At 45.0% G+C, this 19504-nt stretch overlaps 1 protein-coding gene across 1 annotated transcript in view; it reads right to left on the reverse strand.

The window, feature by feature from the left end:
- Positions 1–6048: 6048 nt before the first annotated feature.
- Positions 6049–19504, reverse strand: part of B4GALNT2 (beta-1,4-N-acetyl-galactosaminyltransferase 2 (SID blood group)) — a 51993-nt gene continuing 38537 nt past the window's right edge. The window contains exons 8-11 of the mRNA XM_072780155.1: positions 13325–13512; positions 12432–12572; positions 8361–8580; positions 6049–7297 (exon numbers count right to left, since the gene is read on the reverse strand). Coding sequence (XP_072636256.1) covers positions 7092–7297; positions 8361–8580; positions 12432–12572; positions 13325–13512 — 755 coding nt within the window. The 3' untranslated portion in view covers positions 6049–7091. The remainder of the gene's footprint in view (positions 7298–8360; positions 8581–12431; positions 12573–13324; positions 13513–19504) is intronic.

Below are 19504 nucleotides of genomic sequence, written 5' to 3' on the forward strand. Positions count from 1 at the left end.
TTCACTGCCCTTCGCTGTCACCTCCCCATGAGGGATACTTCCCTGACTTGCAGTGTCCTGCAAGGAAACCTCTGTCATCGCTCTGATCCGGGCCGCTTGATTGTGTCTGAAATTCGAGGCTGGAGGGAGGTCTGTGTGGCTGTTATTGTCTGTGACCTGATTTTTGCTTCCAAACCACTCAAAGAGAAAACTTTTTAGTTATGCTTTTCTGTTTTGAAAACAGGCAGACACACAGAATAGTTGTATTATCCAGGACACTGTGGTTATAAGTAACAGGAGCCAACTCAAATTAGGTTAGGCAAAAGGAAGAATTATAAGGGTATAGCATTTCACAAAATCCCAGGGTAGGACTGTAGCCAGACCTCAGGAAAGAACCAGAAGCCTGTCAGGAAGCTCTTGTTTCAGTTCCTCTTTGTGCATATGTTGCTTTTTTTCTTTTTTTTTCTGGCTAAAGGCTGGCCGTCCACAGAGCCTTGCTTTGCAGACCCAATTCGAGTTCTAAGACAGTCTGATTGGTCTTTGGTGCAGGAGCCTGCCTCTCTTGGTCCTGTGCATTTTCACCAGGGAGTGGGGTTGTCACAGTCTCTGGGTAGTGGACCAGCCTGGAGAATTGGCCTGAAGTTTAGGCAAACACCCCACAAGAGCTCCATTTTAACTACTCCTCCCTGCTGGAGTAGAAGTTTCCAGATCTTGGAACAGGGAAGAAAATGTATCTGGAACATACTGGTGACAAGCATGTCAAAATGGTCCCTGCTCGGGGACATTGGTGAATGCTCTAATTGCCATGAAAGCACACCACTGTGTCCTCCTAGATCACGAATGCAATATTTAATCAGGGAGGCAGACCTTTTCGTGGAACCAGGCCTGAGACAAGTCAGATATATCTGGCTAAATATTTAAAATATTTTATTTATGTCTTAATTATTAAAATATTTCAGTATTTAAAAGCTATACCAACTGAAGCTGGCAAACTGTTGAAATACATTCCCTATCCTCTTACCTTGACAAATATATCTTTATAATGGAAAAATAAAAAATATTGGCAAGCCGTGGTCTCCGTGTGACTAAAAGTTGGCAACATACCAAAGCAATGGAATTTAATCATCATTGTGCATGTTTGGTTGTTTAGTTGATGCACTTGTGACATTTGGATAAGAAAAAAAAAATAGATGATGGATATAATTTATATTTTATCATATATTCCATATAATTTAATTTTCTTTTGTTTCAGCAAAATCACTAATTATGTTTTTATAATCAAGGTTTTTCACAAAATTTGTAGCCAATGACAGTTTGGGGTTTTTTTTTTTTGTGAGATTTTATGTTTGTTTTTTGTTTTTTTGTCAATGACTATATATATATATATATATTTTTTTTTAAGATTTTATTTATTTATTCCTTTGAGTCACAGAGAGAGAGGCAGAGACACAGGCAGAGGGAGAAGCAGGCTCCATGCAGGAAGCCCGATGTGGGACTCGATCTCGGGTCTCCAGGATCACACCCTGAGCGGAAGGCAGACGCTCAACTGCTGAGCCACCCAGGCATCCCAATATATATATATATATATATATATATATTTACAATTTATTTATTTATTCATGGGAAACAGAGAGAGGCAAAGACCCCAGCCTAGCGAGAAGCAGGCTCAATGCAGGGAGCCCGATGCGGGACTGGACCCCAGGACCCCGTGATCATGACCTGGGCTGAAGGCAGACAACCACTGAGCCACCTAGGCGTCTCTGCCAATGACGTTATTAATCTGTCAACAAACTATATCCCGTGGGCCAAAGGCAGCCTATGGCTTGGTTTTTGCTGCACAGGCTCAGAATCATTTTTATGTTTTACTTATTTTTTATTTTTTTAGGAGAACAAGTTTATTATTTATTTCAGAGAGCATGAGTGGGGGTGGAGGGGCGGGGAGCAAAGGTAGAGGGAGAGAGAGAATCTCAAGCAAACTCCACGCTGAGCATGGAGCTGGATCTCATGACCCTGAGATCATGACCTGAGCCGAAATCAAGAGTCAGATGCTGGGCAGCCCAGGTGGCTCAGCGGTTCCCGGGTGGCTCAGCAGTTTAGCGCCGCCTTCAGCCCAGGCATGATCCTGGAGACCCGGGATCGAGTCTCACATCGGGCTCCCTGCATGGAGCCTGCTTCTCCCTCTCCCTGGGTCTCTGCGTCTCTCTCTCTGTGTCTCTCATGAATAAATAAGTAGAGTCTTTTAAAAAAAAAAAAAGAGTCGGATGCTTCACTGACTAGGCCATCCCATTTTTACATTTTAAGGAGTTATATATTTTAAAAAGAAAAAAAGACCTTCAGTGGCTTACAAAACTTAAAATGTTTACTGTCTGGTCCTTTACAAAAATTTTGCCAACCCTTAATCCAAACTATGTCCCAAGGTCTGGTCTGCCAACTCTTGCGACTAGTCTGCATGGAGATAAAGAGCTTGGGGCATGGTTTTTTGTTTTTTGTTTTTTGTTTTTTTTAAGACAAAGCACACTGTTTTAGTTGAGCTGATATTTTTCATGGCAAGACTTTCTCGAAGAAGGAAACAGTGTGTTGATTACTTTTTGACGCATGTTCCTTATGGATTTGTGGACCAGCACACTAAGTGCTGTATTCCTTAATAATCTAAGGAATTTAAAAAGATGAGTGTGTTCAAAGTGTGCAAAATTTACCTCAACGGTAAATTGAAGCAAATGTAAAAAGTTTTTATTTTATTTTATTTTTATTATTTTTAAAGATTTTATTTATTTATTCATGAGAGACAGAAAGAGAGAGGCAGAGACACAGGCAGAGGGAGAAGCAGGCTCCTCACAGGGAGCCCGACATGGGACTTGATCCTGGGTCTCCAGGATCATGCCCTGGGCTGAAGGCTTCGCTAAACCACTGAGCCACCCAGGGATCCCCTGTAAAAAGTTTTTGAATTAAAATTGTTTTTTATGTTGTTAGAAGTTATTTTTCCTTTAAAATACTCAAAATTGGGGTACGTGGCTGGCTCAGTCAGTGGAGCATGTGACTCTTGATTTCAGAGTTGTGAGTTCTAGCCCCACATTGGGTGTGGAGATTGCTGAAAAAATAAAATCTTTTTAAACATTTTTAAATACTCAAAATTATCTACTAATATGAAAAGATAGTGGGGTCTGAGTGGCTCAGTCAGTTAAGTGTTGGACTTCTGGTTTCAGCTTACATCATGATCTCAGGGTCATAAGAAGGAGCCCTGAGTCAGGCTCCATGCTCAGCATGGAGTCTGCTTGAGATTCTCTTTCTCCCTCTCCCTCTATTCCTCCTCCAGTTCGGGCTGTCTCTCTCTCTAAAATAAGTAAATAGATAAATTTTTTAAAAGATTAAAAGAAAATCAAAATTCTAATGAACAAATACCACATTTAAAAATCAAATTTAGGGATCCCTGGGTGGCGCAGCGGTTTAGCGCCTGCCTTTGGCCTGGGGCGCGATCTTGGAGACCCGGGATCGAATCCCACATCAGGCTCCCAGTGCATGGAGCCTGCTTCTCCCTCTGCCTATGTCTCTGCCTCTCTCTCTCTCTCTCTCTCTCTCTCTCTCTCTCTCTGTGTGACTATCATAAATAAATAAAAATTTAAAAAAAATAAAAATCAAATTTAGCTATTTTAAATTTAATTTTTGAACATTTAAGTCATTAAATATTTTTATATAAGTAAAATTATTGCAACTTCAGCATTCAATGACCAACCAAATTGCCAATGCAAATAATTGATGTCACATTTCAAGCATCATACATCTAGATCTATATATGTAAGAATTAATGAGTACAAATGGTTTACTATTTTTATTTTTTATTAAGATTTTATTTATTTATTCATGAGAGACACAGAGAGAGGGGCAGAGACATAGGCAGAGGGAGAGTCAGGCTCCCCACAGGGAGCCTGACGTGGGACTCAATCCCAGGACTCCAGGATCAGGACCTGAGCCAAAGGCAGACGGCTCAACCACTGAGCCACCCAGGTGCCCAGTCTACTATTTTTAATTTTTTTTAAAATTTATTTATGATAGTCACACAGAGAGAGAAAGAGAGAGAGAGAGAGGCAGAGACACAGGCAGAGGGAGAAGCAGGCTCCATGCACCGGGAGCCCGACGTGGGATTCGATCCCGGGTCTCCAGGATCGCGCCCTGGGCCAAAGGCAGGCGCCAAACCGCTGCGCCACCCAGGGATCCCAGTCTACTATTTTTAAATGTCCCTTCAGCCACTTTGTGCAGTTGCTTTGACTACTATACTAGTTTTTTAGCACTTCAGAACCATGAATGAAAGGCAAGAAAATTGACACTAGTACTAGGCAAGATTCTACTGCTATTTATGGTATCTGAGAGGCAGGATTTAACAAATTAAAAATTTGTTTTTTTCCTTTACCTAAGCATTTGGCCACTCAGGTCTCACCTGCACTCCAAAGCACTGCCACAGAGGGTTTTTTTTTTTTAAGATTTTATTTATTCATGAGAGGCGCACACACACACACACACACACACACACACACACACACACACACAGAGGCAGAGACACAGGCAGAGGGAGAAGCAGGCTCCACACTGGGAGCCTGAAGCAGGACTTGATCCTAAGTCTCCAGGATCAGGCCCTGGGCTGAAGGTGGCACTAAACTGCCCTGCCACAGAGTTTTGATGCGTCTGGATTGCAGTTGTCATTTGAGGACATGAGGTGTGAAGAAGCATTTCCCTGGGGCCTGAACACTGTTAGTCCCGGGAGTGGGTATCTAGGATAACAGGTTATGCTGTACTCATGCTGAGCACTGGATCCCAAGTGACAGAGATTCCCGGTATTCATCGGCAAGCACGTGTGTCTGTGATATACAGTGTTCTCTAGAGCACAGGATCCAGCGAGGGGCTTCTCTTGCCTGGTTCTTTTTTTTTTTTTAATTTTTATTTATTTATGAGAGAGAGAGAGAGAGGCAGAGACACAGGCAGAGGGAGAAGCAGGCTCCATGCACCGGGAGCCCGACATGGGATTCGATCCTGGGTCTCCAGGATCGCGCCCTGGGCCAAAGGCAGGCGCCAAACCGCTGCGCCACCCAGGGATCCGCTCTTGCCTGGTTCTAAAGGCAGGACTGAATGGGACAATCCACCATCATCTTCCCATTAGCTCTGTTATTTTTTTTTCCATTAGCTCTGTTATTATAGGTAAAGTGCATGTACTATCACACCAAATGATTGTCCATGTTAAAGCTGCTGAAGCTTTTGTAATAGAATTCTATTTTCTTTTATTTTTAAGATTTTATTTAGGCAGAGGGAGAAGCAGGCTCCCCGTAAGGAGCCCAATGCAGGACTTGATTTTGGATCCCGGAATCATGCCCTGAGCCGAAGGCAGGTGCTCAACCGCTGAGCCACCCAGGGTTCCCTGTAATAGAATCCTGATGACGTACAAAATGGAATGAGATAGGTGTTCAACTCTGGGTTTGGGAGTATTAAAAAAAAATGATTGCCATAGCAATCATTAAAATTAAATTAAAATCCATAGCTGGGAAATGCTGAATTAAACAAAATTAACCCAATTTCTTCACTGCAGGACTTCTAGGAGACTTTGTTTTTTTAAAGATTTTATTTATTTATTCATAGAGACGCACACACACACACACACACACACACACACACAGAGGCAGAGACACAGGCAGAGGGAGAAGTAGGCTGACGTGGGACTTGATCCAGGGTCTCCAGGATCACGCCCTGGGCTGAAGGCCACGCTAAACCCCTGGGCCACCCGGGCTTCCCTTTTATTTTATTTTTTAATTTTTATTTATTTATGATAGTCACACAGAGAGAGAGAGAGGCAGAGACACAGGCAGAGGGAGAAGCAGGCTCCATGCACCGGGAGCCCGACATGGGACTCTATCCCGAGTCTCCAGGATCGCACCCCAGGCGAAAGGCAGGCGCTAAACCACTGCGCCACCCAGGGATCCCCTGGGCTGCCCTTTTAGAGACTTTAATATTCTAATGTGAATTGCAACTTTCCAAGAGGGAGATACAGCTTTCGGTATTTTTCAAAATTGTTGGACCACCAAAACATTTTCATGGAGTTTTATTCATATCTCAGAGCCACATTTTCAGGGATCCTGAACTACCCCAGAACACCTTCAGCAGCAAAGAGTGGAAGCCCTAAAGGCAGGTACAGTAGCTATAGAATCTGCAGACTCCCGAGATAACAGACAGAGCCTTCCTCCACAACATGTGATGGCTCCTTTCTGCACATGACATGGGTCTTGAGTGATCAACAACTGATCTCAAATTCCTGGCAGCACCACTGCACTTACACTATTTATCATGGCACCTTAGCACAGGTTCGGAGTTCAATCCCTGGTGTTCTGGAATGTGTCCTTACAGTAGCGAGTCTGATGCCAGGGAAACCTTTGTTCTGGCAGACAGGAGGCTACAGTGCTCACTTCCCTTTCTCCCTCTGCTGCCTGAATCCATCCATCCTCCCGGCTTCAGCTGACCTCTCCCCACAGAGACTTCCTCAGCTGCCTGGGCCCTAGTCACTCCTCTCTCCCCTGGTTCCCTGATCCTGGCTGCACAATTCTGCTAGCCGACTGAACTGGACCAGGCTGCATCATCCTCAAGACCAGGACCCTGCATTAGTCCCATTATTTGAGTCCCCAAGGTAGCAACAAATAAACATTTGTGGATGTTGGAGATGATGCTTCTGACTATGATATAATTTCTACCAAATAATCCTCAAAACCCCACAGCCATTCTTTTGACCAAGGATACCAACCCATAATATATTCTTTTGCATGAGATCAAATGAGATGATGTGAGATGCCCTGTGCACGGATGCTCCACAAATGGTACCACAACATACAAACAAATAATGATTATTACTGATAGGCCTCTGTTGCCCTTCTCAGGGATTGGTCCATTTCTAATGACCCTAAGTCTCTGATGGAAATTGTTAGTCACTGAGCCCGACTCATCTGTCCTACCCACTCTGGCTTGTTCTTTACAACATTCATCTCATCGGGAGTCCCTATTTTGGTAGCCCAACCACCAGTTCCGCTGTCCTAGACACCCACAACCAATAAGTCTAGAACATTACTGATGCCTGGGCACCCTCATGTGGAGCACTGGAGATGGTTCTTGAAGTAGTGGAGAGCCAGCTTGAACTGGACCTGGTCGTTGGTGTTGGTCCGGAATGCACTGTAGGTCTTCTCCAGGATGGCCAGCTCCGGATCAGCCATGGGAGATCGGACCTGGTGACCTATCACCACTTCTGGACATGATCCCACGAGCAAGCTCCCGAGCCCATCGATAAAGAACTCTGCCAAGAGAGGAAGAAAATGACCTTCACCCAGAGCATATTCCAGGTCTAGTGGGGGAAGGGAAGCAGGGGTATAGTTTATACCCATGGGGAGGTTGAGTACCCTGCAAAACCACCTGTCCAAGCTGATGAGTTGGAAGGAAATAAATGCCCACATTTCTCAGAGGTATGGACAGAGAGACACAGATGAGCTTTCCAGCTAGACAGAACTATGAACTCCAGAGCTGAGGGAATAAGAGGAATGAGGGGTACACCTGGGTGGCTCAGTGGTTGGGCGTCTGCCTTTGGTTCAGGTCATGATCCTTTTGATCCTGGGATCAAGTCCCACATTGGGCTCCCCACATGGAGCCTGCTTCTCCCTCTGCCTATATTTCTGCTTCTCTCTCTGTCTCTCATGAATAAATAAATAAAATATTTTTTTTAAAAAGGGGGGCAGCCCGGTGGCTCAGCGCTTTATTTATTTATTTTTTTAAATTTTTATTTATTTATGATAGTCACACAGAGAGAGAGGCAGAGACATAGGCAGAGGGAGAAGCAGGTTCCATGCACCAGGAGCCCGACGTGGTATTCGATCCCGGGTCTCCAGGATCACACCCTGGGCCAAAGGCAGACGCTAAACCACTGCGCCACCCAGGGATCCCGGCTCAGCGCTTTAGTGCCGCCTTCAGCCCAGGGCCTGATCCTGGAGACCTGGGATCGAATTCCACATCGGGCTCCCTGCATGGAGCCTGCTTCTCCCTCTGCCTGTGTCTCTGCACCTCTCTCTCTGTCTCTTATGAATAAATAAATAAAACCTTAAAAAAGGGGCGGGGGGAATGAGGGAGGGGACACAGCTGGAGGGGTAAGGGTGTCTCACATGGGAGCAGCAGATGGGAGATAGGAAGTCACAGTGAGGGGAGGAGGGAGGCAAGAGAGACCTTGAACTCCCGGGTTGGGGGTTGGGGAGGGAGAGAAGCCCACTGCTGAAGGCAAGGGCCATGATCAGTGGCTCAAGGTCCCTGGAAAGCATAAATCCCAAGGCCAGTGTGCAAGCCAGCACCTTCCTCACTCAGCCTGTCCCCACCTGAGTGAGCCACTCGCTGCAGGCGGGGGTCGAAGCCCACTCTCTGGAGTCGCTCTGTGTGGGCCAGGAAGAAGTTGACAACGCCACTCGTCACCACGCAGTTGGGGAAGTCGTCCAAGGGCCTGAAAGAGCCTGGCCTCCTGTGAAGGCAGTCCCCATTCTGACTCTTCTCCAGCAACAGCTTAAACTGGAACACGTTTCCAAGCACACTGCCACCTACCTAATCGGTGGGCAGAGAAATGCATGTTAGAAAACCCAGACTTGATAGATCCATGTTGCCTCTGCCAGGAAGCCTTCCTGGACTGAACCTCAGTTACAAGAAAACACACCTGTTCTCTACCCTTCATACTATTCCTTGGATACTTTTTTTTTTTTAAGATTTTATTTATTTATTCATGAGAGATGAGAGAGGGAGAGGCAGAGATACAGGCAGAGGGAGAAGCAGTTTCCACACAAGAAGCCTGATGTGGGACTGGATCCCGGGACTCTGGGATCACGCCCCCAGCCAAAGGCAGGTGCTCAACCGCAGAGGCACCCAGGTGTCCCTTCTAGGATACTCTTTTGCTGTGGTAGCCACAGCCCTCTGGGCACTTGGCTATATATAGGTCCTTTGATCTTTTCATCCTGCTTGATGTGAGAAACAAAGGCAGAAGGAAATGTAGATAAAATTCAGCGTCCATCTAACCTGCAGCCCATTGACAAATACTTGAGGCTGACGGAGTATAAAGTTCCTACAGGAAGCCCCCAACTGCCTTAATGTTAATGCCTTGCCAGAGGGAAAAACAACCTTGGCTTGACAATAGCCACGCCTCAGGGTTCCCGAGTCTTCTTTTTCGCATGTGAAAATCCTTTTGAAACTTCCCTTATCTCTACCTCCCCCAACCCCAGAGTATATAATCCGCTGCTCCTCACAGTCCCGGGGCAGCTTCTCTTTCGGCCCATGGGTCCCGTCCCTGTTCTTGAATAAAACCACCATTTTGCACCAAAAACGTCTCAAGAATGCTTTCTTGGCCATTGGTTCTGGAGTCCACCAACCCTCACCTACATTCAAAAATCTCCATCACTGCTCACTCCAGAAATGTCCATGGAGCAGAGAGCACCAAGTACAAGGGGCAGACCGCTCTGCTCCACTTCCCCTACAGCAGGCTCACTCTTTTCAGAAGGCAAGTACCTCCCTCCTTGAGGAGGAGCAGTGTTGCGGTGCAGGCGAGCGGCAGCCTGCGGGCACACGGGTCCCTTTCTGGAGTCCCTGCTGCCAGGCTTCCTGCAACGAGCCACGTGCCGCGCATCTCAGGCTGCCCTCCTCCCACTCCTGGCTCTCCTGAGCCGTCCACGCGCTCACGGAAGATGTGTGCATTTACACGTGTGAGCCCCAGCAAGACAGGATGAGCAAGGACATCCATTCCTGAATCAGCGGCATCATCCAGGGTGGCTTATTGTCCCTGTCCTGCATCATCAGTGCTTTCCTCTTGCCTTTAGCAAACAGACCCTCTGGGTTTTGACTGGCCCAATTTTTTTTTTTTAATATTTTATTTGTTCATTCACGAGACACATAGAGGTAGAGACAGAGGCAGAGGGAGAGGGAGCCCGATGCAGGACTGGATCCCAGGACCCCGGGATCATGGCCTGAGCTGAAGGCAGATGCTCCGCTACTGAGCTACCCAGGTGTCTAACTGGCCTAAGTTAAGATACAGCCAGCTACATCACTGAAGACTCCCTCTCCGCACTTTCCTTGTGAGGTTTGACCATGTGTCTTAAGTCCTGGCTGAAAGGATGAAAGTTAGAAGGGATGTCTGCAGCTTCTAGCACATTCTTTGAAGACAGATGCTTGTCTTCCACTTTCTCTCCCCTTTTCTTCCGGCCATGCAGCCGAGGACCATGACGACAGTGTGGCATCAAGACAAGGAGGCTAGTCCAGGCTGACGCGGGAAGTAGAGTCAGGTGCCAGCTTGGATTTTTACATGACGGCAACTATGCTTTCTACCTCACTGATGCTACTGTGATTTGCTCTCTGGAAGAGTAGCCAGGAGAGGTCTTCATCAATACAGATGCCTTGGGGACTGTCCTGGAAGAGGTAACTGTGATCACAATGACACTGATCTTATACATTTCCTGGTTTTTCTTTCTTTAAATTGTTTTTTTTGGGCAGCCCGGGTGGCTCAGCAGTTTAGCGCCGCCTTCAGCCCAGGGCCTGGTCCTGGGGACCCGGGATCGAGTCCCGCATTGGGCTCCCTGCATGGAGCCTGCTTCTCCCTCTGCCTGTGTCTCTACCTCTCTCCCTGTGTCTCTCATTAATAAATAAATAAAATATTTAAAAATAAAAAAATAATTTTTTTTAAACTTCAGCTTTTATTGAGCTACCTTTTAATTTATTGAGCTACACATTAAAAATGTACATATATTTTTGGAAGCAGCCCTGGTGGCGCAGCGGTTTAGCGCCGCCTGCAGCCCAGGGCCTGATCCTGGAGATCCCACCTCAGGCTCCCTGCATGGGGCCTGCTTCTCCCTCTGCCTGTGTCTCTGCCTGTCTCTCTCTCTCTCTGTGTCTCTATGAATAAGTAAATAAAAAATCTTTTAAAAAATAAATAAAATTGTACATATATTTTAAATTATATATTTAAGGTGTACAGCTTGATGTTTCTTTTTTTTTTAATTTTTTTAAATTTTTATTTATTTATGATAGTCACAGAGAGAGAGAGAGAGGCAGAGACATAGGCAGAGGGAGAAGCAGGCTCCATGCACCGGGAGCCTGATGTGGGATTCGATCCCGGGTCTCCAGGATCGCGCCCTGGGCCAAAGGCAGGCGCCAAACCGCTCTGCCACCCAGGGATCCCCAGCTTGATGTTTCAACATATGTGTATACACACTGTGAAAAGATCACCACGATCAAGCTAATTAGCATATCCAACACCTACTTAGTTACCAGTGAGGACATGGCCAGAAGATCGAAGATCTATTCTCTTCACACATTTCAAGAATACAATACAAAAAAAAAAAAAAAAAAAAGAATACAATACAGTATTATTAACTGTAGTTGCCTTTTTCTTTTCTATTTGTGAAATGATTTTTGATGTTCTCATTCTTTTTTTTTTTTTTTTAATTTTTATTTATTTATGATAGTCACAGAGAGAGAGAGAGAGGCAGAGACACAGGCAGAGGGAGAAGCAGGCTCCATGCACCGGGAGCCCGACGTGGGATTCGATCCCGGGTCTCCAGGATCGTGCCCCGGGCCAAAGGCAGGCGCCAAACCGCTGCGCCACCCAGGGATCCCTCATTCTTTTTTTTTAAGATTTTATTTATTCATGAGAGACACAGAGAGAATCAGAAGGAGAAGCAGGCTCCCTCTGGGGAGCCCAATGCAGCCTGGGATCACGACCTGAGCCAAAGGTAGATGCTCAACCACTGAGCCATCCAAGTGCCCCTCTTTTTTTTTTTTTCAGGTGCCCCTCTTCTTTTTTTTTTTTTTAATGTCATTAGGGCTACCTGTGCTTTTATTTATTTCTATTTTCTTTAAAAAAGATTTATTTATTTATTCATGAGAGACATAGAGAGAGAGAGAGAGGCAGAGACACAGGCAGAGGGAGAAGCAGGCTCCATGTAGGGAGTCCGACATGGGACTCGATCCCAGGACTCCCAGGATCATGCTCTGGGCCAAAGGCAGGCGCTAAACTGCTGAGCCACCCAGGGATCCCACATTCACATTTTTTAAAATGGTGTGTGACAGAACCAGAGAGTACTGCTGTAGTGAGCAGTACACCACACCACTTCTAGTGATACATAAACACACCTCTTTAAAGATAGAACAAGGGTTAATGTGTGTATGTATGTGGGGATCCAAATTGCTTGGAAAAAAAGTAAAAATGGGAGGCAAAAAAAGAAGCCACAGACGTCCTGATTCCTAGTGTGATGCTCTCAACCCGAGCTGTGCTGGTTTATGCATCTCCTACAACAGCCCCTCCCCTTCCTGGGTACCCTTCCCCTCCTGCCCCATCCTCTCCTCCCTCTTCCCCTTCCCTCTCCTGGATGTCTCTAAAGATCACCACTGAGGTAAAACTGGCAACCCTCCCTTACCACATCCAGTTCTGTTTTCTCTAGGACATCCACCAGCACTTCAATCTTGGTCTTGTTGTTGAAGAGAAAATCATCGTCCACCCAGAGAATGTATTTGGTGGTGACCTGAGATATGGCCAGGTTCCTACCAGCAAACCAACCCTGCAGGTGAAATGAGGTTAGATCAGTAGTTGCCATTCTTGGCCACATATTAGAATCACCCAGGAGCTTTCTAAATTCCCAGCAGCCAGGCTGTGCCCGAAATAGGTTGAGAACCACTGGGTTAAAGTGAGTCCATGTCTCAGAGGCACTGGAGGAAAAACAGTGACTCCCTGAAGACTGAGGCGAAGAAAGGCTAGGAAGTCCTTTCTTGGTCCTAGAGTCAATGTGGATGGATTGAAGTCCTTTTTCAGCTGAGTGTCTGTGACTCTCCTTCTATTGCCCCTTATGATGCCTGGAAGGTGTGAGAAGGTGGAATGCTATGGTATATGTAATACCCATTTCCTTCTGTGTGTCCTTGTGGGAAGGAGGGTGTGCGTGTGGGAAAGAGAGAGAGAGAGAGAGAGAGAGAGGGCACCTCTAGCTTGGGTGACATAAGGATCACAAGTTCCTCTGCGTGTCAGGAATCCTTAGAATGTCAGGCACCTCAAGTCACTTAGAAGGACCTCAGTGAATGTCCCAAGTGCGAGGGAAAGCAGAACAACTACCTCGTTAATGAAGAAATGGGAGCATGATCCAATTTTTCTGTGAATTTGGAGTTGGCAAAGGGACTCCGAGGAGAATCCCACCCCCTCCACTCCGGGATCATGCTTCCTTGGGAAAGCCACTCAGGCATCCCCATCCAGGGTAGAACCTGACTCTTGGGGCCCTCTTGTCCCAAGACCCAGATGTCTCCCTACCTGGGAGGGACGTACCTTCCCAAAGGGCATGGTGTAATACTCCACGTGGTTGTCAGTAATCTTCAGGGGCTCCTTGCTGTCATCAGCTATGATCACTGTCAAGTCTGGGTAGTACATACGAATGCTCCGGAGCAGAGTCATGAGTTTGTGGGGACGGAGGAAAGTTTTGGTGGCAATGGTCACCAGGTTTCTGAGCTTTCTCTCTGAGCAAGAAAAGGGTAAATGTCACAGCTCTGCCTTTTGGGAAGCCTTAGTGACTTGACTTATACTCTTCATGATTGCCTTATGCCACGACCCCACAGTGTGGGCCTTGTGCCTCTCGTACACCATTAGCACTTAGTAAGAGTTTGTTAGTTGGGACAGAGAATAAATATATTTAAAATATACCTAGCTTGTTGAAATTTTGTCTGTCTTCTAGAATTTCTTTCCCCTGTTGGCTCCACTATGCCACTCCCTACTGTCTGTGTGAATGCCTCATCTTATGCTTGCCTGTCAGCATTTTGCTTGCATCCTGCCCTCATGTTAACACTAGGAATTGCAATGCACTGAGCTCTGCCCATCATGGGGCTCCAGATGGAGGGGCATGGGGCCCAGGGAAGGAAGAAAGCATCTAAAGGACTTGGGACCTGCCCCTGTCGTCAGCTGCGGTCCTAGAGAGAAACACACTTGGTCTCTCTCCTCAGGAAGGCATGAGTGGAAGTAGGTCAGTGGAGGGCCTGGGCCAGATCATCCAGCTTGAGGTGTGAACTTGGAAAAGGAAGAGGCTCATGATGAATCAGCTGGAGCTGCTGGTGTGTTTTCTGGGATTTAGTCACCAAATGTGGAGCCATGCCAGCTGACTGAGCCCGTTGGATGTCTGGGTGGGTGGGCTCTGTTGGACTCCATGCATGCTGACAGCCACAACACTACCTGGGGCTTGTGGGTGAGTGCTCCAGAACCCCACTGCAGAGCTCCTTCTCAGAATGATGGAAGTCAGAAGTCATTCCAGAATGCCCTTTTTAATACCTGTTCCCCCTGGGTCTGAGGGAGTGAGGGAAAAATGATCAGTGGGAAGAGTCAAGTAACTTGTGTTCAAGGACATGCCAAATAAATTGTGTCCTTCCTTTTCTTGAGCCACCTGCCAAGTTAGGTTCTTTTATGATAGTAGAGAATCAGAGGCATGAAGTACTGTAGGGTGTGGTCAAGATAGAGGACTCCTGGAAGTTGGTGGTATAGCTTTCTGTTTGAGATTCCTTATTTTTCTAAATATAGAGCAATGATAAAGAAAAATACAAAGATATAACCATGCTCAAAAATACATTTTTGTTTTAAATAATACACATTATTTCTGGGACACCTGGGTGGCTCAGTGGTTGAACATCTGCCTTAGGCCGAGGTCCCGGAGTCTTGGGATCGAGTTCCATGTTGGGCTCCTGCAGGGAACTTGCTTCTCCCTCTGCCTATGTCTCTGCCTCTCTGTGTCTCTCATGAATAAATAAATAAAATATTAAAAACAAACAAACAAACAAACAAAAAATAAATAAAAACAAACAAACAAAAAAGTGACACTACCTCACAGCCATCCTCAGGCCCAGCAACCAACTCTTTAATAACTCCAATATTATTGGAGACAGGAACCCTGAGACTCCAGTATAAAAAAGTAATCAGGGATCCCTGGGTGGCGCAGCGGTTTGGCGCCTGCCTTTGGCCTAGGGCGCGATCCTGGAGACCCGGGATCGATTCCCACATCGGGCTCCCGGTGCATGGAGCCTGCTTCTCCCTCTGCCTGTGTCTCTGCCTCTCCTTCTCTCTCTGTGACTATCATAAATAAATAAAAATTTAAAAATGGGATCCCTGGGTGGCGCAGCGGTTTGGCGCCTGCCTTTGGCCCAGGGCGCGATCCTGGAGACCCCGGATCGAATCCCACGTCAGGCTCCCGGTGCATGGAGCCTGCTTCTCCCTCTGCCTATGTCTCTGCCTCTCTCTCTCTCTCTCTATGTGACTATCATAAATAAATAAAATTAAAAAAATATATATATATATATATATTAAAAAAAAAAGTAGATCAGAAATCTGGGGAAACGGAGTCAATCCAACTGTAAAGCTCTGAGATGGGAAGGAATCAGGAGAGAGAAAGGAGAGACGAAAAAACAAAACAAGCAAGTGAAACCTCCTACTGAACATGAGCTCACCAACAAAAATTACGAAACGCTTAAAGAAAATTAGTATGAATGACAGCCAATGAGTCTACCGTGTACAAATGAATGCATTCCAGATAGACCAAAAATAATAGAGAAGTCCGAAAATTATTAAAAATGAGAATGTTAAAATTCTTAAATAAATTACAGAATCATGCGTATGAAAAAATAAATAAGAAGGGGATCCCTGGGTGGCTCAGCGGTTTAGCGCCTGCCTTTGGTGTAGGGCGTGATCCTAGAGTCCCGGGATCGAGTCCCACGTTGAGCTCCCTCCATGGAGCCTGCTTCTCCCTCTGCCTGTGTCTCTGCCTCTCTCTCTCTCTGTGTCTCTCATGAATAAATAAATAAGATATTAAAAAAAAATAAGCAAATCAGGCATAAATGAAATGAAGATGTTTGGATATGAAAACAACTTAAGGGATGCCTGGGTGGCTCAGCCGTTGAGCGCCTCCCTTTGGCCTGGGGCGTGATCCTGGAGTCCTGGGATCCAGTCCCACATCTGGCTTCCCGCATGGAGCCTGCTTCTCCCTCTGCCTGTGTCTCTGCCTCTCTCTGTGTCTCTCATTAATAAATAAATTAAAAATCTTAAAAAACAAAAAAACTTAAAATTATTGAAAAATAAATGTTAAGAGCCAAAAGGGTTACCTGACGTCAGATGTATTAGAATGCTCTTAAAAACATAAGAGAGGGCAGCCCCGGTGGCGCAGCGGTTTAGCGCCGCCTGCAGCCCAGGGTGTGATCCTGGAGACCCTGGATCGAGTCCCATGTCAGGCTCTCTGTATGATGCCTGCTTCTCCCTCTGCCTGTGTCTCTGCCTCTCTCTCTGTCTCTATGAATAAATAAATAAAATCTTTAAAAAAAAAAAAAAACATAAGAGAATGTTATGAACAACCTTATGACCAAAATTTGGTTGATTTTACATCAAATGGATAATTTTATAGAAATACTTAAAAATGGACTCAATGGTTATATTAATAACCACTAAACACACAGAAATGTTATTAGATTTTTTTCCTCTTTCCCACTCCTTTCCATTCATTTTTTTTCCCTAGCCTCTAACCACCTCCCCTGCAAATCTAGACAAAAAAAGAAAGAAGAAAAAAAAGACACAGGGACCAGACGAGTTTTAACAAAACATCAAGGGACATATAATTCCTGCTTTGTTATAATTCACTTAAGAAAATAGTTAAGAAAACAGGGATCCCTGGGTGGCTCAGTGGTTTAGTGCCTGCCTTGGGCCCAGGGCGTGATCCTGGAGTTCCAGGATCAAGTCCCAGGATCAAGTCCCAGGATCGAGTCCCACATCACGCTCCCTGCATGGAGCCTGCTTCTCCCTCTGCCTTTGTCTCTGCCCCTCTCTCTCTCTCTGTGTCTCATGAATAAATAAATAAAATCTTAAAAAAAAAAAAAGAAAGAAAGAAAATAGTTAAGAAAACAAACAGAAAAAAAAAAGAAAACAGGAAAGGTACTCAACTCATGGGACTATATACTTTTTATAACAAACCTGGGCAAGGACATTACAGGAAAAGATTTTTTTTTTTTTTGATAGTCTTATTTTTGAACACAGATGCAGGAATCCTAAATAAAATAATTATATAAAATAATAAATAAAATAATTCAGCATTTGGTCAAAAAATGCACTGTAATCAAAATGCATTTATTCCTGAAATGTGAGGATACTTCAACATCACAAAATCAAATTAGTGTGAGTCACTACATGAACCCAATTAAAGGAGAAAAATATTTAAATTGGTGCAAATTATCTGATTAAAATTCAATACTCAAAAATAAAATAAAATAAAATTCAATACTCATTCATAATAAAAACTCTTCGTAAGAAAACAGAAAATAGAAAGTAGAAACAAAAATCTTTAGTCGGGCACCTAGATGGCTCAGTTAGTTGAGCATCTGACTCTTGATTTCAGCTCAGGTGGTGGGATTTCAGCTCTTGGGGTGGTAGGATAGAGCCTCACGTCCAACGCCATGCTTAGCCTGGAGTCTGCTTGCTCTTCTCTCTCTGCTCCTACCCCTCTCATGGGCTCTCTCCCTCTAAAATGAATAAATAAGGGGCACCTGGGTGGCTCAATCAGTTAAGTGTCTGCCTTCTGGTCCGGACATGATCCCAGGGTCCTGGGATTGAGTCTTGCATTGGGCTCCCTGCAGGGAATCTGCTTCTCCCTCTGCATATGCCTCTGCCTCTCTGTGTGTCTCTCATAAATTAAAACAAACAAAAAACACTGTACTGGGGATTTTAACCAAATGCAGTAAAACAAGAAAAATAAATAAATCATAAGATTTAAAAGAAAAGGAAGAGGAATGCCTGGGTGATTCAGTCAGCTAAACATCTGGCTCTTGATTTTGGCTTAGGACATGATCTCAGGGTCATAAGTTCGAGCCCTATGTCAGGCTCTGTGCTCAGTGAGGAATCTGCTCAAAATTCCCTCCCTCTCCCTCTGCCCCTCCTCCAGCTCTCCTCCCCACCCTCTCTCTTTCAAATAAATAAATAAATCTTTAAAACATTGTAAAAAGGAAGACAACACCACCTCACACCAGCCAGAATGGCTAAAATGAACAAGTCAGGAAATAACAGATGTTAGTGGAGATGTGGAGAAAGGGGAACCCTCTTACTTTGTTGGTGGGAATGCAAGCTGGTGCCGCCACCCTGGAAAACAGTATGGAGGTTCCTCAAAAAAGTTAAAAAGAGCTACCCTATGACCCAGCAATGGCACTACTAGGTATTTACCCCAAAGATATAAAAGTAATGATCCAAAGGGGCACTTGCAAATAAATAAATAAACAAACAAATAAAAATAAAAAGGGGGCACTTGCACCCCAATGTTTATAGCAGCTATGTCCACAATAACCAAACTATAGAAAGAGCCCAGGTGTCCATCGACAGATGAATGGGTAAAGAAGATGTCATGTATGTATGTATACACACACACACACACACACACTAGAATATTACTCAGCCATCAAAAAATGAAATTTTGGGATCCCTGGGTGGCGCAGCGGTTTGGCGCCTGCCTTTGGCCCAGGGCGCGATCCTGGAGACCCGGGATCGAATCCCACATCGGGCTCCCGGTGCATGGAGCCTGCTTCTCCCTCTGCCTGTGTCTCTGCCTCTCTCTCTCTCTCTCTATGTGACTATCATAAATAAATAAAATTTAAAAAAAAAAAAAAAAAAAATGAAATTTTGCTATATGTAACAACATGGATGGAACTAGAGACTATTAGGCTAAGGTGAAATAAACCAATCGGAGAAAGACAATTATATGATCTCACTTGTGTGGAATTTAAGAAACAAAACAGAGGATCATAGGTGAAGAGAGGAAAAAATAAAGACAAAATCAGAGGAGACAAACCATAAGAGACTTAACCGTAGGAAACAAACTGAGGGTCACTGGAGGGGCAAGGGGTGAGGGATGGGGTAACTGGGTGATGGGCATTAAGGAGGGCACATGATGTAATGAGCACTAGGTGTTAATAAGACTGCTGAATCACTGCGACATCTGAAACTAATAATACATTAGATGTTAATTTATTGAATTTAAATTAAAATTCAGACCTTTACATATATGAAACTTGGTATGTGACAGATTGGCCACGCAAGCCATGGAGGAGGAGGATGGACTCATTCAATATATGGTGTGGGGACAATATACTATTCATATATAAAAAATCAGGTCCCTGTTATATGCCACACATAACAATAGCTTCTGTGGGGATTAAAGATCTAAATGTGAAAAGCCAAACATGAAACCTTGGAAGAAAATACAGGAGAATATTTTTATGGATTCAAGGTAGGGAAGACTTTCTTAAGCAAAAGCTAGAAAGAAAACAAAGAATCAGTATTAGGACAAAAGACCCTAGAAACAAAATCAAAACACAAGCCACAGACTGACAAAAGGTCAGAATCTAGAACTTCATACCATATTTTATTAACAGTTCAAAAATGCATAAAACGGGGCAGCCCTGGTGGCGCAGCGGTTTGGCGCCGCCTGCAGCCTGGGGCGTG

The sequence above is a fragment of the Canis lupus genome, chromosome 16 (genome assembly GCF_048164855.1).
Source record: "Canis lupus baileyi chromosome 16, mCanLup2.hap1, whole genome shotgun sequence".
NCBI lineage: Eukaryota > Metazoa > Chordata > Mammalia > Carnivora > Canidae > Canis > Canis lupus.